Below are 26,021 nucleotides of genomic sequence, written 5' to 3'. Positions count from 1 at the left end.
AAACCCCAAACCTCAAAACCAAAACCACCAAAAAACCCCACCAAAACAAAACAAAAAACCTCCACAAAATCACACAACAAACAAAACCAAACCCAAACCAAACATTCTCTACCTTCTTAGGGTCCATGTTGAATTTCTTCCTTCCCATGGCTATTTGTTTATTTCTTTGTGTAGTTTTGCTACACATGAAGAAGAAAAAATAAGCAGTTATCAGTTGCTCTTACAAAAACAACAACTTTTGGGTGAGCTTATCTGAATTTGTATTTTGGCTACTTTGTATTTTGTATTACAAAATGGAGCCATTCACTTTTTATAAAGCAGAAAATTATGTTGCTATTTTCAATTCCTTCAAATGATTGCAACTTCAGAGAACTGTATGATTATCAATCAAACAGTCTAAAATATTTTATGTTCTATCCAACATATTCTCTATCCAAATGAATGGCACACCTGAATAAAGTCAGGCTTTAGAGACTTTGTAGCAGACTGAATAAAGATGATCTAATGTTTTTCCAGTGTGATAAAGCTATTTTCATTTGCTATTCCAGGAAGACCTGTTGAAGGTTTTACTGAATCATGTCCATGTTACCATTACTTACCTTTCTTCTACACTAGTCAGATTATCAATTTCTGTCATAACCTCAGCAATTTCAAATTTTAATCTCTGCCAAAAGAAGGAAGAACAATGTTAACCTACATTAAGACACTCTTTGAAATCATCTATCATACATTAATATGACCGATTAGGTTTTATTTTCTAATAATTGCTAGTCACCTGAAGAAAAGTAACGAATTTTGTGGCTTCCTTAGATATTTAGCTTAGAGATTTTAGCACAACTGATTTGACTGTTAAACATGGATCTGAACTCCCAGTGTGTGCTCATGTCAGAGCATCGAGACCAAACTGCCATTATCAATTTCAGTATAAGACTTCTTTACCCAGATTTCTCACTCGCTTCTACCCTGTATGCAAATCTGCTGTTTAATGAGTTCTTGATTACACAAATCAATTGTATACATATGCACATACTACATTAAACACAAAAGTTATCTTTTTCAAAAGCACACAAATGATGCGTAAATCCTATACATTAGTAGTATTTAGCTTAAGCCATTTATATGCTTTTAAAATCATTATGTGGAATTCATACCTAGGTATGCAGTTTACTGTAAGTTAATCTACTGAAGCCATCTTCTAAGGATCTTTACGGATAAATCAATTACCTCAATATCATCAATCAGTTCTTTTTTCCTGCGACGAATATTTAAAAGCTCTTCTCTTTCTTCTATGGAGAGGTCATCAGGCACTGGAATAGAGCAAAATGTAGAGTCTTTTAGCATTTGCAAACATACGTCATCACAGAAAACTGAATAAACCTGACTAAGAAAAGTAAGTTTACATGAAACATCAGGGCATATGGGTTTTGGTTTTTTGTGAACTGTGATCATTTTCAGGTTGGATGGAGGGGGAAAAGCACAAACAAACAAAAATTCCCAAACCAGAAAAAAAAACCCCACACCAACAACCCTAATTTATTGGAACTCTACTTTATAAAATCGTAAGTAAGGTAATTGAATGAATGACTATGGACAGACTCTATCTTTAAAGTGATACAAAGGAAACTGTGGGAAGATTTGGCTCTGCACCTTAAATTCAAGTCTGATTCATTCCAATTATCTCTATAACAAACCAAAATTCATGTAAATTAATTATGATTCAAAAGACATGATTAACTTTCATGGAAAAAAGCCAACGAATAGCCAAAGCTCTATACAAGAGGGGTATCCTGGTGCTGACTTCAGACAACATCATAATTTTAGCAGTACCCCTTCATTTGCTTGCTTTGAAGGGCAGAGATGCAGGTAAGTACAATACTACTAACATTCTTAACAGTAAATCCTTTCCACCAGTAGAATATACAAGTAAATACACAGTCAGAATCAATTATTTAACACAGTGCTTCACAAATGATGTTATACAGAAAACACAAGTTTAAGTGAGTCTGAAGTATTTAAGTCCATTTTAGGTCTCTCCTTGGCTGTGCTAAAACAAATGTTATCCTGTTGATAAAAATTTATTGCTACTGAAGATGCAAACACATTTCTGTACACCCCTATGGCCATCATTCACTCTAGCATCAGCCCTTTATCCTGTAGGCTCTGCCTGACAACCAGCAAACGTGAAAAGTTATTTACACAAAACCTCTGCTTTTTTTGACCAATTAGATTTTCCCTAACAAGAAATTTCTTTGGACAGAGATTATTCCTCCTCACTTGTACAGCAGTAGATATCAACCACAAATATTCACCTCCTTTGCAATGATCCTATAACAGCAGTTTTAATGCTACCCACTTTTCTTGGAAATAGCTACTTAATTATAGAACAGCTTCTCCTTATACCTCAGTAAGATGGAATGACAAAAATAATTATTAAGATATCTAAATAGCTCTGTCCCAACAGCAACACACAACAGAAAAAGTCATTTGGGATGCTAAAGCTGTTTGTGTCATATACATGTCACAGACTGTAGCAACAGGATCACAAGCAAAGGTTTGGCTTGATAGGAGATTTTTAAAGCCACATTTGAAACACAGTCTCTGTTCAAATGTTAATAATGAAATATATTGGTTATTTTCACTGTTTAAGCTCCTTTCCTTTCAGGATTCAAATCATAACATAAAATCCAAATGGCAACAGACCTTGTTAGACATGAAGTAATTACGGCAAATGATCTCATTTAACTACTCCAGATACAAACATGATTAAATTACTTCCAGTTTAGGAAATAAAAGTCTTCTGTTGAACGAATACCAGGTTTCAATATGTTTACCTCCTTTTTCTCTTCATCTCATCAGAAATCCACCCACTCCTAAAAATTCTTTGCATGCAAATACTGATAAGATTCTTTTCACATCAAACTTTATAAATACACGTGCCTACAACACATCTTTGTCTATGTGTATACTCTAAGATTTTAAACCTCCAAAACTCAGAAGATTTTATGAGTATATGAACACTATGTACATACACATACCACAAATACTCCAAGTAGTTAACTAAGGGCTGACCAAAAAAAAAAAAAAAATTAAGACTGTTACCCAATGTTGATTATTAAAAAGGCAAACTGTGTATAATCAATCACTCTCTTAGCCGGGAAGTATGCTCAAGTGTACTTAAAGCATTTTTGCAGTATTACATCAGTAGATGAAATTAGACTAAAATTTTGCAGTACTAGTATTAGTAAAAGCTTTTAATTTTTCAACTTTTTGCCACAGCAGACATTTTGGTGACTCTCACCTTTGTTGGCAGCTGGAAATACTAATCAGAACCCAAATAGAAAATAATCTAAGCATTAAACAGAATTCATAGGCAGTACTTGATTTTTCTTCAAGCTGAGTTACAAAATCTCTGGATTAGCTGCTATCACAAACCCTTGACACTCGGAACAGGTTTGGAATATCCAGAACAAGTGAAATTGCTGTCACAATTCATGTTGATTTCATACAGTTTTCTATGCTCAGGCAACCCACCAAAGAAAAGAAATCAAACACCTCAATCCTTTCCCTACAGCACCCAAAGACTGTCTGCTGTGGTTTTTCCCTTTGCCCTTGATCACAGCCACAGCAGAGACACAACCCTCACAACATAATTAATGATGCTGTTAGACAAAAAGGAAATAAACTAAATGGAGTCAGACTGCCTTTTGCATTAGGAAATAACATCAAGTATTTATCTGCCAGATGCAAGACAAGGAAAGTCTGCTGGAAAAGAAAATTCTGCACTTGGAGAGCACTTAGAAGACAGTATTAAAAGAGAAAACTGCATATCAATGCAACATCTTTAAATAATGGTATTAATACCAGAGCCAAAAGATTTCAGTATCCCTGATAAGAATAAAAGAACCAGGATACAGCTGAGTGGTGGTTAAAGCACTGTTCAGCTTCCAGAAACTATTGATATACTCAGTATTTTACTTTCACTCACACTCCCAGCACAGAAAAGGGATGACTGACTTGACAGGATGATTCCTAAGTGCACCATCCTGTCCTCACCATAAACTGGCATGTGCGCAAGACACTGAAGATGTCTGCCTTATTCTCATCCTTCTATTGGTTGTGCATCATCGCTCCCTTCTCCAGAGCTGCTGTTTACGCTGGTGAGAAATCATCAATGAAAAAATACACACACCAGAAAAAAAATGGTTCTGAGGAGACTATATGTGGCATTACAGCAACTTCAGAGGCTGAAGGTGCCTTCTCCAGGAGGCTACATGACTTTATCTATTGTCCCTGTTTCGATTCTCTGTCTTAAACCAAAATTTAACAATATTTCTCTATTTCAATACAGGTTTTTGAAATAGTAACATTGGAGGATGTGCCTACCTTACCTGAAAGGAAAGGAAGAGTGGAAGATACTCAACTGCAGGTAAAACCAAACAAAAACAAAAGAACCCCCACACTAACACAAAAGGGCACCCACCATTAGTTACACCTTTTCCTTACAAGTAAGGAAAAGTGAGGATCTACTCTTTTTCATGTTAATTGTTCTTTGCTTTTTATCGATCCCTAATAAAAATGTAGAAAATATAAAAAAAAAAAACCTACATTCCACTTCTTAATAGATAAAATGTTTCCTCAGTGATAGCCTCAAATGGCAATCACTTCTTCTAACTTGAGCATGAGGTGCCTTACGCAACCTGCAATGCAGGGACCACAGTGAGAGCCTGAAAATAATTTTCTTTGGAAAGCAAACCTGTAAAGCTGTGGTACCCAGGTGTTCTTAGAAAATGGCATAAGCACTTTTATAGCTACAGTTTGAAAAGAAAAATATTCATTTTATTGACTCAAAAAATTTGAAAACCACAGTTGAGATGTTTGGTGTCAACGCTGGTGTTAGACTCATGGCAAGCAAAAAGGAGATCGAAAATGGCCGATAAATAACAACAGTGCATTAAAACATCTTTACAGTCCTAAGGAAATACAGCAGATACACGACAAGTGATGATCTGCCCTGGCAGGGCCCCTTCCATAAGCCACCTCTGTGATCTCAGCAGCTCGAACACTTCTGCTTTTTCTAACCTTGTGTTCTCATAATCCCCCATGCAGAAAAGCTCATAGAGCACGTATTCCGTGTTTGTGCTGTAAGACAAATTTTCTAGCTATCCCCTCTGTGTCATTTCAAGTTTTTTTGTCTTTCACCAATCTAAACACAAAGTAGACAGGATGGGAGGAGTTAGTATGAACATTTAAATACTGAAAAAGAACAAAAGCATTTCAGTATCGTGAACAAACTGCAGCTGCAGCATGCTTTCATGCTATCTTCTAATCTTTAAATAAAGACAATGTTCTAATCTAACTCATTTGTGTGAAAACCATTTAGTTTACAGGGAGCATGTTTCCTTCTTCTAAAACTCCAGAGTTTTAGCTGCTACTAAATTGAAAGTCAATATACCTAATGATATTTTATTTAAGAGGAACAAAGTTGTTGAAAATACAAATTATATTCTTGGCCAAGCAGTGCTGCTACTCCTCCTCCTCCCAACAGAAAAAAAAACCCAAAGAAAAAAAAAATAATACAGTCCAACTTGGCCTATCTCTCTTCAATTACTGTAACTGATCTAGACATAAATGAATTTCCTGTAAACTAATACTTACTGGAATACATACTTTCAACACAGGTTTGTTTACTCCAAATGTGTTAGAAAAAAACCCAAACAAAACCCATCTGAGGCTTGCCACAGAAATCAGTGTATTGCCCTGCAGTTGTGATTTCACTTTATTAAACAATTTTCCACTACTGACAACCCAAGTCCAGTATTCAAACAAGAGCATCAGCCTGCAGCTCTGACATTTACAAAGATATAAGAAGCACTTTTGAACAAGCAGGCACCAAAAAAAAAATAAAGGTCTTTTCCAGGTTGAGAAAGAACTGCAACAGATCAACTTGCAAAGTCGCACAGGTAAAATTTAAGAACACGCATAACAGGGGACAGAAATCTAATCATTTCCAAGTCCTTATCCCATATACCTTAATAATTTCCAGTAGTGAAAATTAAACCCTTTCCAGCTCTCCAATGGCATTATATGGACCAAAACTCCTGCCTTTAAGTTTTTTTTTTCTTACTTACTAGCCTCTGGATATGCAGTCGCCAGCCAAGGTGTAAAGCCACCTCACTCCACCACTTCAGCTGACTTCAGAGTTCAGTCTCTCAGGAGGATGCAGTAAAATAATCCACAGCCAGCAGAAAGCAAACATCTACAATATCTAATGATAGATAAAATACTAATTCTGTAACCCCACTTATGAAGCAACACAACTCCCTAACTCCCATTGCTCAACTGACTTTCTGATTTCATAAAGATAAATATTTTCCTTCTTGCGTGTCAGCCCCAAATTGGTGGTCCTAAGTATTTCCATTCCAAGCAAAGATCAATTAGACTGAATTTAATTTTGCTGCAATTGAAATATCTTGGAAGTATAAAGATACTTACACAACACAAGGCTTAAAACTAAACAAACCTGTCCTCACCCATACACAGAATGGGTAGACATGTTTCTTCTGGCCTTTAAAATAATACACATTCATCTCAGAACAAATCTGATTGTCTCAGGACATTTTCCTCAAAGATATTCTCAGGCTATTCCCTCTTCCTTTCCCCCTACACACTCTCCTTTTTTTCAACTTAATTATAGGAACATTTTCCAGCTTTCAGATGAGATGTATAAACAAAGCTGTGACCACTTGTGGCTATTAAAAATTCCACAGAAGTTTTTGTAGGAGGACATCCTCCTGAACAGATTTATTTCACAGTGCAAAACCAAACTATATCTGCATTAAATCCAATCAGTCAAACTAGTTGCATGTGATTGCTTTCCTTCTTTTAACTACCTTTCTGCATTCATCTTTTCTATTTAATCACTGCTGATCATGTTCTAGCATAGAAGAAATCACACTTCCATTAAGAGGGGAAATAATCCTGTACACAGTATCCTTTCACATACAAAAAAAAATAGCAGTCAGTGGTATGAGGAATTTAGGGCTGAGTCCATGGCTCACAGAGTTATTCTGAGAGTTTTCAGTCACGAGGGACACTGTGGCCAGAAAACACATTACTGGCCAAACCCAGAAGAGAACCTCAAACTCGTATGCATCGTTTTCATTGTTTAGCTGCTGGAAATCACACCATTACAAGATGGTCCTGCAAGTATTTTTCTACTCTAGGGTAAGGACATACTTTACAGGCAAGTTATAGTTAAGATATTGTCTTTTTGGGCTTCTAATAATATGGGCGGGGAGGATCCCTAACAGTATTGATCCTATTACTACATGAAAATATGTTTTCAGGAATTTAGGGGAAAGAGTTTCCTTCCGACATGACCCACTAAATCTTTAGGATTTTTTTTTTTTTTTTCACTTCTACTGCAAGGTAGGTTTAATTATACCAGTGATTCACACTCAGGTTTTCTTGAAAGAACAAACAAAAGCATAAAAAAATTGGAAATATGGAATACATTTTTATTCTATACAAAAAAAAAGAGACAGCAGGGTAAATGCATTGCCAAGTGTGAAATAATCTCTTGTAAAAAACAAACAGCATTTATTATAATCCACAAGAATGACTTGAAATAAGGCAAGATTACATTTCTGTCCTGGTCAGAAATGGGTATATATAATTTAATTAGTGCTAACATGCCTAGTCAAGCAGAAAGTAGGCAGTTCCAAAATTGTACAAAATCAAGGTTCCAGCTAACACTGGTCTGGAGGAAAAAAAAAGGAAGAAAGAAAGAAAAAAACCCAACCAATCTACATATTTTATCAAAAACCATTTAGTTTCAGCTGTCACACATAGAAGAGCACGGCCTTGCCAAGCAAAGCTTGCCATTGCTGCAAATATGCTTCTGTCTATAAAGTACAAACCACAGTAAACGTATTTCTTGAACTAGATGGATCAGGATTTTGCAGCAAACAACTGCAGCATACGTATATCTTTACAGACTGTATGTAGATAACATGAGCAACAACAGCTGTGAAGTGGAAGAAGAGAGTATAAAGCCCTTTCATAGCTCTCACATGAGCTGCTAACCCTTGCTTCTAGCTGTTAGTTGCCCTTCCTAATGGCACTGAAGCCCAAATAGGTACCTTACAACAACTTTCAAATCTTTACCTTGCTACATAGATTTGCCAATAGAAAGAACTGGAGAGACACCTACCTTACTTTTTAGTTCCTAATTACACCATTAACACAGATATTTGCCATTTGAAAGCAGTGTGTGTTTAAGTTAATGAGTATTTCTTTTTTACTGTCCATGCTCTGTTATTTTTACGAACAGGCAGTACCGAAGACCACTATTACATTATATTTACCTCCTTTACATCTTACATTCAATAATGTATCTTATTTCATCATTTTGGTGTATTTCCATTAGGAAACCAAGTGTTTTGCAAAAACAAAGTAAAAGAACCACCTTTAAGCACATAAAGGAGTATCACTTGAGGAGAAAGAAGAAAAACCACACAGGGACCAGCTCTGAGCAAGATTTCACAGGTAGCGAGTTCGTACTGGCTCCTGTATGTTCCTGCATCACTTTGCCACTTGCTGGTCCTGGATATACAATCTTGCCTAGATCTCTTTTTTTCTGGGTTTGTTTTTTCTGGGTTTGTTTTTTCTCCGTTTAGCAGGCCAAATGGTTTCACTGAAGGACGACAGACTTGCCCAAGCCAACGCAACAGAAACCCCTGGCAGCAGGGAGTATAGGGGACAGCAACCCCCTCGATGTCAGCCAGCCCTAAAACCAGCTTAGCTCAGCCCCAACCCCCCACCCTTACAGGCTGTATTCTCTAAATCCTAAAAGTAGTTCAACCCGATATTAAAAATAGATAAGTGTGGATTTCCCTTTAGAAGCATTTTTCTTTTGAAGTCACTCTATTCTTGCTTCAAGATCAGAAGATGCTTCTAGGCCAACTTTTCTGTCTAAAATATGTAAATACAAATTACTGAATATGAAAAGAAAGCCGAGTTTAACTTAGCATTCTAAGTCTCTTACCCAAATACATTAATACTTCCATTAATAATAGAAAGTGTTAAAATATGCATGTCCATGCATATTTGAGAAGAGCAGAAAAAAAAATATGCTAGCTAACATAGAAATTATAAAGGGAAATGCTGGGCACACTGTAGTGGTACGCATTTTGGAGAGGGTTATGAACAGATTAGCACAGATGCAGGAAATACTATCCAAGATAACATGTGCCTTCATTAGCATCAGTTACCAATTACTGTTCAAGAATCTGATGAACCACTGTTCTGATTACAGTGTTCCAGCTATACACTGTCACTTATTCTACCATCTAATCATCATAGTCCTCTTTCAACAGGGAAAACAGTAACATCGAAGTAATGTGGGATGAATGTAATACTTCACAGTGCTAAGCACCTTCAGTAAAGATGCACAGACTTGCACTGTCTTGCTGTTTTAGGGACAGTGGTGCATTTATAATGCCTGTAGAGACCATGAGTTGATAGCATAGAATGCATCCACTTGCAATGCAGAACAGCCACTCTTTAAGTGGGAGTCTTGGGAAGGAAACCAGGGATCCCCCACCCCCCAGCATTACGTAGGAGGTGAAAGGACAGATCACCATGCCAAGTATGCACAGCATAGCTAAGTGACATATTAAGATATGACATATTTAATTGAAACCCTTCATTCATTACAGTGCAAAGGGCAGCAAAAGAGCAGTGGATTTTGCTTGCCTGCAGCAGGAAGGGAAAATTCTGAAAAATTAAGAAGTGTAGCTGCTTTCCAAGAGTAAGATCTTTTAAGCCATAGAATAGAAGCAGCATGTGCCTTTTAATTTGTAGTATTTTTCTCCCTGATAAAAGTGTAGTGTATTACTACACAGAATTATACAAAGAATGGGATGGAAAGGGACTGGATGGGTCCATGACTGGTTTCTACAACAGCACAGTTCACTTCTGATGGAGCCGAGCATACAGGCAATGTTGAAAGCAATTAAAAACCACTTTAAAACCAGTTTTAACCAACCACAAAATGACAAACTTCAGGTAAGCAAGCTTTAGCAGATTTCCACTAAGTCTTCAACAGACTGGCATTAAGCTACATAATATCAAGCCATTATCTAGTTGAAATCCAGATCAGAAAATCAGCAAAGAATATCCACCTTTGTGAGTTATACAACATTCCCTTTACATGTAAAATGGGAAATGGTTAACACTGGACTACCTCCAGTCCATCATCATCACTGAAGTTGGTCTGCTCTAAGGGAACAAAAGTGGTCCTATATGTACTCTAAGGCTGACCAGCAGCTATCAGCAGACTGCTGGTGGAAAACAGGTCAAAAAAATGGAAGCTCATACAGACAGGGAAGCCAAATTCCTTGAACTATTGTTACTATTGACCAGGATTTGGCTCTGTGTTCACTTCAGAGGGTTTGGGACGATTTCTAGCAACTTTGCTCAGCATGAGGCACCGTTTGAACTACTGACAGGAGAGCAAATCCCCCTCTGTTGACTCCTTTTCCTTGTCAACTAGGACAGGACACTCTCCCCCAACAATCCCAAGGGATATGTGTGGATGAAACGGAAAGCAGTGATACTGCGTCTCCCGCTGACACACAACTCCCACTAGTCTCTGTGAACAACTGGACTAACCACAGATGTCCTGCTGCCAATCTGGACTTCTTCCAGCTCCAGGATCCAAGCATCTGGACCAAGAATTGGACAACTCCTGAAAGCAGAGATCATTTCAACACTCGGAAAAGGAAGAGGCAAACAAGAACATGCTGATCCCCTCAGCTTTTGAAATGTTATGAGAAGAAAATAAAATCAAATTGTAGCAATGTGTTTCAGCTTTGCCCTTACAAAATGGCTCCATTTCCCACAGTACCCTGGTTTCTGGGAAGAGGAAATGGTTGGCTGGCGTGCACCTACATTTTTTCCTAGGATAGACCCTGGAAAAAAGACTTGAAAAGCAAACACACCAGAGTAATAGCAGACATTCCTGTTGGATCCATTTTGAGTAGCAGCATGGAAAATTGACAGGAATGTCGCTGAGCAGCTGCAGGGGGGTCCTAGAGCCCAGCCCCTACGGCCACCCGCCAGCAATACCCTCAGATCCTGCTCAAGATCCAGGCACAGCTCATCAGACCTACCGTGCTCCCAGCAGAACAGTTGGGATTCAGACAGTCTTTCTGTCACAAATTTCCAGTAACATCTACTCTTGGCAATAAGGGAGCCACTCGCTGTACTTTGCTTATTAGTAGAGAGCACTAGCCAGTTACACAGGGTTGCTGGCAGTTTCTAAAGCACACAAATCCAATTTTCAGAAAAAGCAAGGCAAAGTTCATCTTTCCCCTTCCACCATCCCTGCCTGACACAGCCTCAGAGTTAGATTTCAGAAGCAGTATTTATTGCAGAAGCTTTCTATTTATTTATTTTCCAAGAAGTGCACACTGAAAGAGGTGGAGGAACTGCTGGACTTGAAAGACTGTCTCCAAAAGGCAGGTACAGAGTGCTGTACAGGACTGCCCACCTATCAAATAACTGCTCAAGTGGCAACTACTTTCCCCCAAAACCAGACAAATTCCAGGATGCACAACATTGTGCACAATGTGATGCCTGATGTCGTGTTAAGCTTTCAACAATCCTGCAGTCTCCTCCAAAAAAGTAACCCTGATACCTGCTATGGAAAACACTGAGCTGCAGTATGTGGAGAGAAACGCGCTATAGGTAGTACAATATTTTGCTTCTTGGCCATCTTAGGCTTGAATTGCTCCAGCTTCTTGCTATTACACCAACAGGCCCATTGGCCACGTGCCCTGTAGTCTACAAGGGCACTAAAAGAAGTCAGGAAATTTATTCATAGATCTGTCAGTGAAGGAATCATAAGGCTTAGTTTAAGATGGTAAAGTATTTTCAGATTACTCAGAAAAGAGTACAGCTAACTATTGTGAATTGTTAGTTGCTATCACACCATGAAACAATTAGGTTGACAGGTCACTAATCCAGATATAAAAGAGCTTTTTATCTGGTCCACTGATAAGAAGTTTGCTGGATGGATCCACTTACCGTAACATCAAACCCCTGGTCTCCCATTCTTTGCTTGGCAAAAGACTATCAGCAGCTCATACCAAATCTGGCTCACTGTACTTCCAAAATAGAGCATGTTCGGCAAATGCTAGAATCCTTATAAGTACAGACATAAGTTCCATGTTACAGAAAGGATTTTTCATACTCCAAGCAGATCTTCTGTCATTCTGATCAAAACCTCATTTAAATAAATACATTCTTCCTATTGAAATTTTCCCTAACAGTTTCAGCCAGGCCTGCTGCCCTTTCTAAGCTGTTGTTTTCTGCCCGATGCTGGCAAAATCACTGCATTCCTTCCAGAGATCAGTGAAAAATAATCTGAACATTTTACTTTCAAATAATTGAATCATTTTAAGCTAAGTACTTAACAAGGGAAAAAAAAAATCATACAACTTCAAAGACCATAGCAGTTTAGTTTATTACTCTCAATGTCTCTGATTAACTGATTTTATATAAGCATATAAAAGTCATCATTTTCCCTGAAAATGAATAGAGATTTAAAAACTTCAAGCAACTAACTGGCATTCAACCCTCAACCTCCTTTTAAATCCACCAGCTCCTGCTGCTCCTATTAATAAACATTCTTTCTCAGATTTCCACTTCATCCTGCCATGCTCAAATAGGAAACATTTTAGTTGACTGGAAAACAATTGAATGGGACCAAATGCTTTAGTTCTGCTACCCCACAACATGACACAGAAGGTAACAATAAAAGATACCACTTCCTAAATGAGTAAAAACTACAGAAAATAATCGGCTTTTTACCCACAGATACCAGCTTCATAGTCAATGTGATTAAATGTAGCCTCTTCTAAGCACATTTCCAGAGAGGTAAGTCTCTTCTTCAGAGCACTGCTCTACCTGGCATAAGCTTTCACTATACAAACTTTGTGTAAGGCTGAAAATATCTGACTCATATTAACATACTTGCAATCATCCTAAATTTGCCTTAGGACAACCAGAAACACCAAGTTGTAACTTCTGTTAAGCAGTGTGTAGCAACAGTGTCTGCAACTCTGCAGACACAGCTCATGCAATAAGTAGTGAGAAAACTTGTTAATGCAGTTTAGAGTTTCTTCCGTATTTCACAAACATGGACAGCACAGCAGTGAGTACAAAACACCTGCACAATACCATTCACAAATAAACTTTTTGTTGTTTTAAGTATTTCTCATCCACTAAGAAAAGTAGTTGGTAATAAAAGTGGTGGCATTATTAAGCATAGATTTTTGTCACCAACAATCCCAACAGCACACATCTGAGACAGGCCAATCTACAGTCCACTTCAAGATTGTGGACTATTTCAAAAACTGTTTCTCAAAGGTTCTTCACTTGCAGCATCTGTCCTACCATCTCTTTGACATCTGAATAAATTTGACCTCAAAACTTTGTTGAAGTACTTGAAATTCGATCAGAACACCCAAGTGCCATACCAACTGAAGCTGCAGATGTTTAGCCAGTATCTCTACATGTCCAGAAAGTTCTGAAAGGTTATATTTTGATCCTTTACAGAAAAAAGGCCAACAAAAATCACTGCTCTACAAGTTTTTAATCAGGCTGTTAGACATCATTAGATATGACAAACATTTTATCATGAAAGCTTACAAATGTTAAGACAAATGAAAGCAACTGATTTTTAATTTTCCTGAATTCTTCCACAGTTGTACCTTAAAAAAAAAAAAAACAAAACCAAAAAACCAAAAAAACACAAAACAAAAACCTCATAGAATGGTTTGGGTTGGAAGACACCTTGAAGATCACCTAGTTCTAATCCCTGGCCACAGGCAGGGACACCTTCCACTAGACCAGGTTGCTCCAAGCCCCGTCAAACCTGGCCTTGAACACTGCCAGGGATGGGGCAGCCACAGCTTCTCCAGGCAACCTGTGCTAGCGCCTCACCACCCTCATAATGAAGAATTTTTTCCTAATATCTAATCTAAATCTCCCCTCTGTCGGTTTAAAGCTATTTCCCCTTGTCCTAGCACTACTTGCCCTTGTAAAAAGTCCCTCTCCAGCTTTCTTGTAGCACCTTTAGGCACTGGAAGCTGCTCTAAGGTCTCCCCAGAGCCTTCTCTTCTTCAGGCTGAAGTCCAGCTCTCTCAGCCTGCCTTCATAGGAGAGGTGCTCCAGCCCTCTGAGCATCTTTCTGGCCTTATTACATCTTATCATACACTAAAGAACCTCAAAGCACAATTATTTCGAACGATCAGTGGAAGTCTACCCATCCCACATTATCCTAGCTAAGAACTTATGAACAGAAAATCTTACCAGAAATTTTCCATTTTAAATGGAAAATGGCCAGACTGGTCACTGATGAAATCAAAAAAATATTTTCTACTGATTTAATGATGATGTACATGCTTTCACTAAACACTGCAACCTGCAACTTTCGCATGGCACACAAAGCGCTCATAATAAATAGACTGACGTAGTTTCCATGAGAATTATTAGCAATGGAAAAATGACAACTTAGACAGACTCATAGAATATAATCACGACATTGTTCATTAATGCCTGCCACCACTGTTAACTCTATTCCAGAAAGTCTCAAGAGGAAGCTAGATATAGTAGCAGAAGCTGATGAACTTCCAGCTGCAAGGGGGTGGGAGGGAAAGGAAGCAGACCAATTAGTTGAATAGATTTATTGTATGCCATATTCTACGTTAAAACCCCGTATCTACTATAACATAAATTCTTTTGAGTCATTTGACTGTTCACAATTCAAATACAGGAAAATGCTATCAGGCTAACATGTGTTTGTTCAGCAGGAAACCCTTTCTTCAAAACCTAAAATGAAGTAGTGAAAAGCCAAAACTTTGCTGGAATTGTCATACAGTTATTCCTCAAATGTGAGAAGGACCTTTTGATGTTCTCCCATCACATTAGAAAATCATCTAAGTCCATATGAGCTCCAGAGAAAAATAAAATGCAGTAACAGTTGAAATGCAGTGTTGTGTCTCTCAAAGATACAAGACATTATCATATTACTTTCTCCAATTAAGCTGGCAGATTTTATTCTCAGTCCACAAATATTTTCTGAACTTTACTTATAACACACCATGAATATAGCCAAAACATCTCAAAGCAAATCTGTAAGCAAAGTTTCTTATTCTAGTTGTTGTATTTTAATGGTCTTTGACATTGGTAGAGTCTACACACAACTAGTTTTGCAAAATGCACTGTAAGTTGACCTGCACTTCAAGAAAACAGTTAAATCAAAAGAGATTCCTTTAGGCTCTTCACAATTCAAATAAAGATCATAATCCTGAAAAACTAGGATAAAAGAATTCTGACTACCATTCTTGCAAAACAAGGATAAAATGAAGCAGCAGTGCTTATTTAATCACTGCAATGTTAAAAAAAGAGGGAAAGCAAATTATTTGCCTTGTATTAATTTTAAATAAAAAGAAGATAAACTACAAGAGTCTTTGGGAAACAATCTGACCAAAGCTCAAGCATAGCCACCATATACATCACCCGATGCAGTAATAGAACAAAGTGAGTGTCATCATTTGCTTAAACAGAAAAAGGAACACATGCCAATTAAAAAAAAAAAAGATGCAGATTTACAAAACACACTGAACAGTGTGAATTAATTCAGTCACCATGCAAATAGTCTCAACTGTTATTGTCACTCATGCATAGACTGCCACCGAAACAAAATCCTCATTCTTACAATTGGTATTGGTGACCACGTTGAAGAACTCCAAAAACGACTACATTTTACTTTGCTATATGGACATCATAGATATTTTTGCATTGCAATAGATTTCTCTTGGAAGTGTTTTGCCTTCAAAGCACAGTATTTTGTCCACATTTTACTTCCCCTTTGATGTCAAAGAGCAGCTCCTACTAGCTCAGGAAGGAAAATAAACTGTTGTTGCTGTTACCTTCCAGCACTGTGGGGCAAAATACCAGGCTGTCCAGCAGCCAACAGACCAACCACAAATCCTCCTCCTTTTTTATTCCCTCCCAATAAAAGAATTGCTATCGACAACCAATTAAGGCACATGGAAAGGAATGCACTAACACTATCCAGGATTACGCTCGAGACAGTAGTTATGGTTTAGAATTCCTTTCACCATCACTAGTAATGAAAATAACTTCTTGTATTTCAAACTAGCTCTTCCAGTCAATATTACAATTTGTATACTATTGTTAAGCTTATTAAATTAGACTAGCATAATTACAAACTGATTGACCAACAGCATTCAAAATTAAAGACTCAGAGTAATAGTAAAAGAATTCTGAAATTCAGGTAGCCACTTGATGGAGTCCATCAGCAAGTTAAGTTCAGAAAGAAGATTTGGCAAGGAAGCAGATACCTAAAGGACAGTGCATTTCTACACAAGCATCTCTAGTCACGAGTAACTGGGAAACAGGGTGACAAGCTACAATTATACAGAAACAATTAAAATGAACTTTTTAACAACAAAAAAAACCCAACTGTTTTGAAAGAAAAAAGGATGCATTATTTTGATCATCATGAAGCATTCTCGCCGTTCCACATACTTGCTGTATTGCCCACTTATTTCATTTAATCTCAAACTAAGGCATCGTCTACAGAGTTGGAAACACCAAATATATCTAAAGTAAACCAAACTCTCCAGGAAAATATTAGGCTTCTTCCCTCACATACTCAGACTTTGTAAAACAAAGACCAGTGAAACACAGCATAAATGAAATTAGTTTGATATACTAACACTCTGGCATTACATAGTGTAACATTACTCAAAGAGAGTAAAGAATTTTATTTTAACTAAAACCTCATACTGCAAATGAGAAACTGGTATCTTCTTCTATAAGTAACATAAAAGAATGGCTCCACTTCCCACTGGAAGGCTCCACCTTCCCACTCCAATCAGCTAACTTCATTTCTGTTTAAAAAATAAACCAAGAACTCTTAGATGACTTAAAGTCTACAGCAAAATCTGAAGGCGTTTTAAGTATTTCAGGATGGGATTTATGGCAGAGTTCTGAAATGGATACTCCTAGTTCCTGTTGCTTTTACTGGAATATTTTTATAGAGAGTCACTTTTTTCCCACCCTACCCTTTTCCTTTACTGAATTTCCACACAATAACTTAGATTTGACCATCACCGGACATCTGAACAACAATAAAAAAAGCTACAGCTGGATCCTGTATTAGTCCCAGCTGCACAGGATCTTTGGCTGCCTTCAGAAAACAAGAGAGCCAATAGGAAAACAGTAGGATAACTTCTTTTAGCAGCTTAACTTTGAATAAATTGGTTTTCCATATGCTACTACAACAAGCTATTTTACTACTCGATGCAAACTGAAGTTAGTCGTACTATTTTTCACCCCTTTTCTAAAAAAATAAAAAATAAAAAATTAAAAAAAAAAAAAAAAAAAAATATCCTTCTTCAAAAACCTTTACTACAAAATGCCAGAAAATAATCAGCTCCATATGGTCTTTCAAGTCTAACATACCACAGTGGTTGTATCTGCCAAGTCCACCCACCCACAGGCTCCATAAACTTTAGAGTATTATTTGTATTTAATTTGGATTACCAACTTCACCCAACCTTTCCCCTTCGTAACACATTACTTTTTCAGGCTTACAACACAGGTAGAAGATAAAAAAGGAAAGTAAGTTTTCAGCAAGAGAACAGTAACATAACTTATACTGTCTTTGAATATCAGAAGTAACATCGGAAGGACATAAACTAGTCTTCTTTTAATGTTTGCTCTTTTAAAATATCACCTAATCTTTTAAAACATTCATGTGACACTGTGTCATTTATTGGTACAAGACCAAGACTAAACATTGCAGTCTTTCCAACTTACACTGCACAAAATGAGAATGAAGAGAGTTACACGTACTTTGATTTAAAACAAAAAAACAACCAAAAAAAAAAAAAAAAAATCACTGGGGGTGGGGAAGCTTCCTCTCAGATATTTAAAACAAGAAAGTTACTATATTTAATGCACAAAAATCCACTTCCTATAGCCAAAAAATAATCAACTCCATATGCTCCATTTATCTGTCCTCGCTAAAACATCTACAGCAAACTGAAATGTCACAAGCTGCCTAGAAAGGTTGACCTCATGTAATACATAGGAGATAAGCTCGAAACCCTGTCTGAGATTCCCAGATTACAGAATTAATCAGCAACACCTACACAAAGAACAAACTAGTCACATACCTGAAACCTTTTAGTATCTCCCTTCTGTGACTGCAAACATTTTCACTGACACAACAGCCACTTCTCTATACTTTGCCTCTAACCTTGGCTATCAGTTCAACTTCCACTTAGGAAACAGCATCTATACAAACTGCAATTCAGGAATAGCAGCATGAATGATAAGAGATGGTGGGAAAACAAGCACAGATATTCTCCTTGCCCCCAGATAAATGTTGGATGCTGCCTAAAAATGTTGCAAGTACGTGATATGACAACTTTAATAAATAAAAGGGTGGTACAGTAGGTTAAAACTGACTTGTGGAAGAGCAAGTTAAATAAAAATAAAGCTGTACTGAAAAGTTACTTCTAAGACTATAAACATATACCTCCATAACATGGACTACCCATTTAGGCATTTATCTGACTGATACCACATGCAGAATGAGTTTTCCCCAACTAATACAGAATCATCATAGAATCATAGAATAGTTAGGGTTGGAAAGGACCTGAAGATCATCTAATTCCAACCTGACTGCCATGGGTTGGGGTGCCTCACACTAGACCACGTCACCCAAGGCTCTGTTCAACCTGCCCTTGAACACGGCCAGGGATGGACCATTTACCACTTCTTTTGGAAACCTGTTCTAGTGACACCACCCTCACAGTAAAGAACTAATATAATATCTAATAACTATCTTCCTTATATCTAATATCTATCTTCCTTATATCTTCCTTATATCTAACCTAACATATAGTAGGGTTATAAAATGCAAGACTAAACCAAAGATTACTTCAGCCTGATAAAGGCTCTTGAAGGTATGCTCCTGAAATATTACGTGTTTGTTTTGGGTGGGTCCCAAGCAGAATCTTTTCAGTTAAAAGGGAAAAAAAAAAAAAAAAAAAAAAAAAAGGAAAATAAAGACATTAAAAAAATTAGAACAAAAACCGAGAACATAGTATATGGAGAACAACAAAACAATATATAGATGCACATTAACCTACCCCACACAATAAAGTCCATACATCTATTACAATGGATCATCAGGCCGCACAGTCTGTACACAGTTGCTCCTGTGTGGGCAATCAGAAACTGAGCACTTTATAGGTACAACAAAGAGGTTAGGCCCATTTGGCCTTCTCAAGGAGGACTCGAACAGTCCTATGAAGGACCAAGCCCCTGGTTTGTACACATTAGGAGTTTCATGGTCAGAGAACACATTTAACTTGAAAGGTTCTTCCCAAGGAACAGAGTTTCTCCATAACAGAGCCACCATCTCTTCTTACAGCCACTTTAACCTCAACTTTCTGGGAAAACTTTGCTCCACATCCCCTAGCTGGTCAAGATACTGAAACAAAAACATGCAGCAGCTTTACAAATTCAAAAATTGCATTTGCAAGTGGTCAAAGTCATACTCAGACAGAGTACACAGCCCAGTGGGAAAATTCCTCCTTTGTGTATTAGAATGACTAGGCAGGAAGTTCATTAATCCAAACTTACATGAGCAAGAAAGGAAAAAAAAAACTGTTTGGGAATCCGACTACTGAATATAAGAAATACTGCTTCAAGCAACCATAATTCTTTATTTTATAATATCCAATACAATTACAAATGTCCCTTTTGACAATTACCCCTCTCTTGTAGTAAGGCAACAGGATCTGTTTATGTCCGAATTTGACCCTACAGACAACACTGTTTATGAGCTAAACAAGGATCTTAAGGAACATGATATCTACAGTACATGAAAGCAAAAATGTAACAGCAAATACAGACTCTTGAATACTTGGAATTAAACAAGAAAAGAACCTGAATGGTATTTTGCAATATGAATCAGATAGTAAAAAATATAAATAAATAAAACCCACACCACACATCTCCATGGGAGAAGTTACACTGACTATTAACAAGGCAGTTGTATAAAAACGTAGAGGTGACTCATTAAATGATTACATCTTACAGTTCCTCTTAGATAAAACAGTAAGAGGCAGTTCCCTTACTTGCAGATGCCAATTTTTTCAGCCTTTTTTTGTGCATGCATGTGTGTGAGAATGAGAGTGAGCACAGCAGAGACTGGACATATTTCTTTTCCTATCCATCAACTCCTCCTTCCAAAGTATGCGTAGGGTAGCACCCAATTTCAATATCATTTGACTGAGGGTAGGTATTCCTACAAGCTGTGTGAGAACCTGTAGCTGGGTAGAAAAGCCACTAAAATTAATTCCCACAGTTATTGTTCAGCCTTCTCCATACCCTGAGAGTTGGCAGACCTGACCTGCATTTCATCGTTCTCACACAGCTTTTTTGTTTTGTTAAGAAACTCACGAAATTTCATCTAAAAATCAAAGACTTTCTCCTTTCGTATTAAGGACCCGCATCTGCAAAGAACAGCAGCCGCTCCTCGAAATCCAACTGAGCCCTTGGACATGATAGCAAAAGCCAGAGCTGAAATCAGATTCAACTTTCACAAATTAATTGATCCACTATTCTTTTGAAGAATTTTCCTATGGAATTCAGAAGAATTATTAGTTAATAGTCTTCCAATAAAATCTATCCTTGTTGGTACAATTTCTATTGGGTTGCTAAATATCACCTTCCATATACTGGTGTAAGGTAACTATTTCTTTTTATACTAAACAGAACATCTGAAAATGAGGCTAATTAGTAAAACCAGGCCAAGAAGCCCAACCTGTTGAAAAATTAGATCAAAGATCTTCAGTACTCCATATCCTAGATGAGATTCTGATTTAGATTTCACAAGGTTCTAGCACGCAACCTTTCCTGTTAACTCCGTAAGATTGAATATGTCAAACACTTTTTTCCTAGGAAATACTAGATAATGCATGTATTTGCCTTTTAACATGTCACCTTTTATTGTGAAATCTACCCACTTTTATCATACCCATGTATAAGCAGATATCAGAAGTTCAATGAAATTGTGGGAGCAGCTATGCATCACTTTATTTTCCTTAAATAAAACTTTATATTACTAAATAATGGGTTTAAAGAACCTCAGAAAGTAATGAAATAAATGTGACACAGATGTTCACACAAAAAAAAAAAAAAAAGAGAACAAGAATGTTTTTAGTTCATAGCAACCAAATAGGTCAAGCTATTTCCTTCTTCAGGCAAATCTCAGAGGACCACAAAACACATGGTTTTCTAGTGGATTTTGTGTGTCTATCCCACTAAGAGGAAATACTGCTGTCCAAAAAATTTGCAATACTAAGTTTTCCCATGAAATTGTTGGAATTAAAAGAAGGAAGTCATATGCAATTAAAAACAATTTGCTAGATGTTAAATTTATACAAATGGCATAATTAAATATGCTTTTACTATTTAAGTCACGTACCTTTCCTATACAACATATTGCTTCAAAAGAATGCACAGTGAAGAAGGCAGAAATTTTTCCTTTGCTTCTGTAAATCTTAAAAGTAAAATAGCACATGTTCTTCACTGCTATGGGATTCCTGCTTCACAGTTCTATAAATTGACAGGTTTTTCTAATAAACCAGATGCTAACTACTTATTTTTATCCTCTGTGAATGAAGCACACAGTCAATATGTCCAAACTTTTCACTAAGTGCAATTCTTCCATACGTGCTCAAGTACTCATGAACTATAAGGAAACAAAATGAAGCAGACATCATTAATTAGCACTTTACTTTAAAAAGGAGGGAAAAATTCATATAGATCCATTCAGCTATCACAAAACACTATCCTACATGCTGGCTAGCCCAAAGCAGAAGCCTACAGAAAATATCACGTGTGATCCCATAACCATATTTAATCTATATGTGTGTTCAAATGGGAAAATTAATATTGCATAGGAGAATGTAACTTATTTTGTAACTTTGAGATTGCAAAAGTGTTACAATTACTGCCATTTTTATTATAACTTTTCTACAGACTATTTTTTGAGAAAGAATGAATTAGAACACTTCACTATTTACTTGTCAATAACCACTTGGGATATCAGCATCTACAGACATCCTAAAAAAACCAGGAAGTGGGTGGAAATAACATTAAGAGCTCTGGTTTAGACTCATTAAACTTAAGATGACAATTATGCAATCTTAAGATGTCAAAGAAGCCAATATGTTAGCTGGGACAGATGGTACTGGACCCAGAGCACATGGTATATGCTGCAAGTCACCAGTTTAAATACAATAGTTCCATTTTTATTTGCAAATTTGATTATCCGGAAACAAGACGTAGAGAGGAAGAGAGCATTAAACCAAGCAGAGAGTCCTGTATATCTTCACCAAAAAAAGTTGGAAGCAGAAAGATTATCTTCCAAACGAAAAAGCAATTAACAAGACAGGAGAGGAACAAGGAGAGAACAGTCGAAGAAGCCAAAAAAGAGCAAGATTTCAAAAAGAAAAGTATAGTAAACAGTACTAGAGGCAGCTGGCAGGACAAAGAAGAGGAAGAGAATGTACTGAGTACAAGGGGTCAGGACAAGTATGGAAAGGACCTAAGATGAACCTGGAAGAGACACTCTTCAGACAGTGACTGCAACCAGCTCTTTCAATGACTATCAACATGAAAAGGAAATGGACCGGTAGTTCAAAAAGTAAATGGGGCCAAAGATGGGGTGTGAAAAGAAACAGACTAAAGCATTTTTGCACTGGGAGGGAAAAGAAGGGATAAAAGATAGAAGCAGGTAAGATGCAGCTACAGTATAAGCAAAACGGTTTAAAGCTTTTAAAAGGTTTCTGTTGTAGTAGGAAGAGAGAGACTTAAAGGACAAAAAAATGGCAAGCAGAAGAAACCAGAGGAAAGCCACAACATATTTCATTTGTCTTCCCTTGAAAAAGTGTTCAAAATCCTATAAAGAAAAGAGGGGAGGCAAAAAATATGATGAGATTGATAAATTTGATGTGAACTGCAGACTCTATCTTGGAAAACAGCGTGTTGCTTCATCATCTGCAGCTGCTCAACTGGTGAAAGCTCTTATAACCTCAGTGATATTAAAAGATTGCAATATCCATTTGGTAACAGTAGCACATGGGGACCCTACTATCACATAGCTATTACTAGGATTCCTGGACGTTATTCTGCTAAGTGCACTCTGTTCCTGTAAGTAAATCCTACAGCTTTCTTCCTATAACACAGATGTTACGTTATAGCAGCAATGCTCCCCTAAACCCATGCCATACTTACATTGCTGATCCCAAGTCACCAAATACCATTATAAAGGAAAACAGCAAGTTTGGCAACTGACAACCTCTGGAAATTGTATCAGCAAAAATTTCATGTTTTCTTCCAAGTCAAGCTAAAAATATTGAACATTAGGCAAAAAAAAATCCCTTAATGTGTTAGCACCATTAACAAGTCCATTTTCTGATTCCACCAGAACAACTAATATTCACAATTATTAACATTTTATTATGGCATTTTTTTATTAAAATGATAACAGATTAAATTGTTTGGGAACCAAAATTTAAGATACTCATGAGCTGACAGGTAATCTATACAAATATGAGATTAATTCATCATGAAGAAGTGTTTATTTAGCAATAAAAGGCAGCATGAAGCTCTGATGGCTGATAAAAGTCATGTTCATGTCATTTAGTTTTTTGTGTTCTCTCTCTGTATCTGCTCTTTTTCCTTCCCTAGAATCAATCTATGTGCTTAGCCTAACACTCAGGTGCATTTTTATATTCTTGGCATCTCCTTAGAGGGCTACTTAGAACTACAAGTCCTCCTCTGAAGACCTCTTGGCACAACTTTTTAAAACTACCGGTACAAGTTATCCACTTTGATGAGTAGGGAGTGAAACATTTAATGTTCTTCTGTGTTAAAATACATTTCTTATGAGTTTCTTTTATTATAAACAAACTATGCAGATTTAGTCTTAAATGCAGAGCAAATGTCTATAACCATGAGGAAGCCACATGCACTCTTCTATCTTTAACATCTACTTTTGAAAGATAACTGCAATGTGAAAAGAACAGAAAAGATCAGGCTGCTCAGGTCTAAAAGTGAGACATATTTTATTTTAAATTAATTTTAAAACTTTTTTTCCCTAGGACAAATCTGGGGTGTGTGCGTTACATTTAACAGCTTTACCTATAAATGGATAACTGCTTTGTCCTGCAAAGGAACAGAAGTCATCTTGCTAAATCTGGTTTGGCAGCAAATCTATTCTTCTCAGTCCTCTGCAAGACGATCTGGTCTCTCGGCCTAGTTCCTCATGAACGTCTGTCTACATAACAGAATCAACGCGCTACCTGGCACACTCCCTGGCAAGTACAGCCAACTACTAACAGAGCTTGGCAATTGAACTGCTCTCTTCCCAAAAAAAGCTTCAAAATTCAGAAATAAAGCACAGAATTTGGTGCGCAGCAGGGAAACCTCAATGCCACAATTAGGGCTGTAATCTGGCCTATTTGTCAAGTAGAAGCAGGATTTTAACTTTCTGGCATGTCTGTTTAGAACCCTTTGTAGAGACAGCTTAAAACAAACATACATACATACGGAAGCTGGTAAGCACTCAATCTTACAGTTTTTCCAAGAGGAATGGCACAGAGTTGAATTTAGGAGACTACAAAGCTACTGCATAACTAGACTCAAATTCAGAAAAACAAAGAGAAGTACTATTCTGTGCTTCAGCACTGACTGTTTTTTGATACTATACAGAAGATCGCTTACTGTTTAGCAGTGTGCAGCCATAGCACCTGCTGCCAACAGCACTATTCAATATGAGGATCATAGTGCACTGGTACCATCACCATGTAACAGTAAGCATGCACGAAAAGCCCCAGTCAGATCACAAAAGATGTGGGTTTAAACCAAGTGAGGAGAGGGAGGAGGAGAAATTTCCTGGCTTAAGCAAACCACAGAGATATTTTAATCAGAACACAAAAGAAGGTTGAGACAGACACCAACCGACTCAGATCATATCACATCAATAATCCATGCACAGAGCCTCTGCTGAAATCAATGGGAGGCTTATGCGTAAGTGGATTGTATAACATAAACGCATGCCCCTATTTAGGGCTCCACATACAAAAGAGCTACTAAGAACAATTCTCTTAATTAACATTTCTCTTCCATCAAGTGCTTCTAAAATAATAAATCCTTTACACAGCTCTGTTTTCATTCACAGTTTTTATCACAGGTGGTAAAACAACTGACCCCATTTGACAAATATGGGAACTGAAGCATCGGACGCAAATTAAACTGAAGAGCAGGGGCAGCATGCAGAACTGAGCCGGGAATAGCAGTTTACCTTCTGAATCACAGTTTAATGTCCTAGATATTTAGATGCTTATCTAGTTCAAGTCTCTAATTAGGGTGATTCTGTGCAGTCCTCAAATAATTTTGCATACTTCCTAAAGTACTTGTGCACAGAGATATGCTTATCTCTGAGTTTCCCACTCAGTACGATTTGAGGATTGCAAATGTCCTGCAGAGGTTCAAAACACTGGACTGCCCTAGTCAAGACTCCTACCCCATGAGCACCACCACTCAGCAGCAATAAAGGATTTTAAAATTGGCTGTCAAATCCACACTTTCCACAAGCTCTCTATTGTTAGAAAATAAATAAATAAAAAACAAAATGCCAAACTTTCAGTTCAAAATACCAGTTTATTAGCTGGAAATCACCTAACTAATGCTGATGTTCCAAACTGACAGTGATCCGTAAGAAAAAGCCAGACTGGATCCCTACTCAAAAAAAAAATGCAATACTCACAACACGACAACATAAAACACCAAATACACTGACTGCAAAAAAATTTCCAGTCTTATTAGTCCATAGT

At 37.2% G+C, this 26,021-nt stretch overlaps 1 protein-coding gene across 3 annotated transcripts in view; it reads right to left on the bottom strand.

Annotated features, from left to right (window-relative positions):
- The window catches only part of CYTH3 (cytohesin 3), a 49,636-nt gene that overhangs the window by 21,270 nt on the left and 2,345 nt on the right, over positions 1–26,021 (bottom strand). The window contains exons 1-4 of one of the 3 annotated variants that reach the window (XM_030483898.1): positions 6,129–6,146; positions 1,225–1,307; positions 600–664; positions 113–179 (exon numbers count right to left, since the gene is read on the bottom strand). In XM_030483898.1, coding sequence (XP_030339758.1) covers positions 113–179; positions 600–664; positions 1,225–1,307; position 6,129 — 216 coding nt within the window. In that variant the 5' untranslated portion in view covers positions 6,130–6,146. Of the gene's footprint in view, positions 1–112; positions 180–599; positions 665–1,224; positions 1,342–6,128; positions 6,147–26,021 lie in introns of those variants that run through there. The other 2 variants (XM_030483897.1, XM_030483896.1) reach the window with 2 other exon arrangements.

Source organism: Strigops habroptila, chromosome 4, assembly GCF_004027225.2.
Source record: "Strigops habroptila isolate Jane chromosome 4, bStrHab1.2.pri, whole genome shotgun sequence".
Lineage (NCBI taxonomy): Eukaryota > Metazoa > Chordata > Aves > Psittaciformes > Psittacidae > Strigops > Strigops habroptila.
The sequence above is the reverse complement of the archived record's forward strand: the minus strand, read 5'-3'. Positions and strand labels throughout refer to the sequence as shown.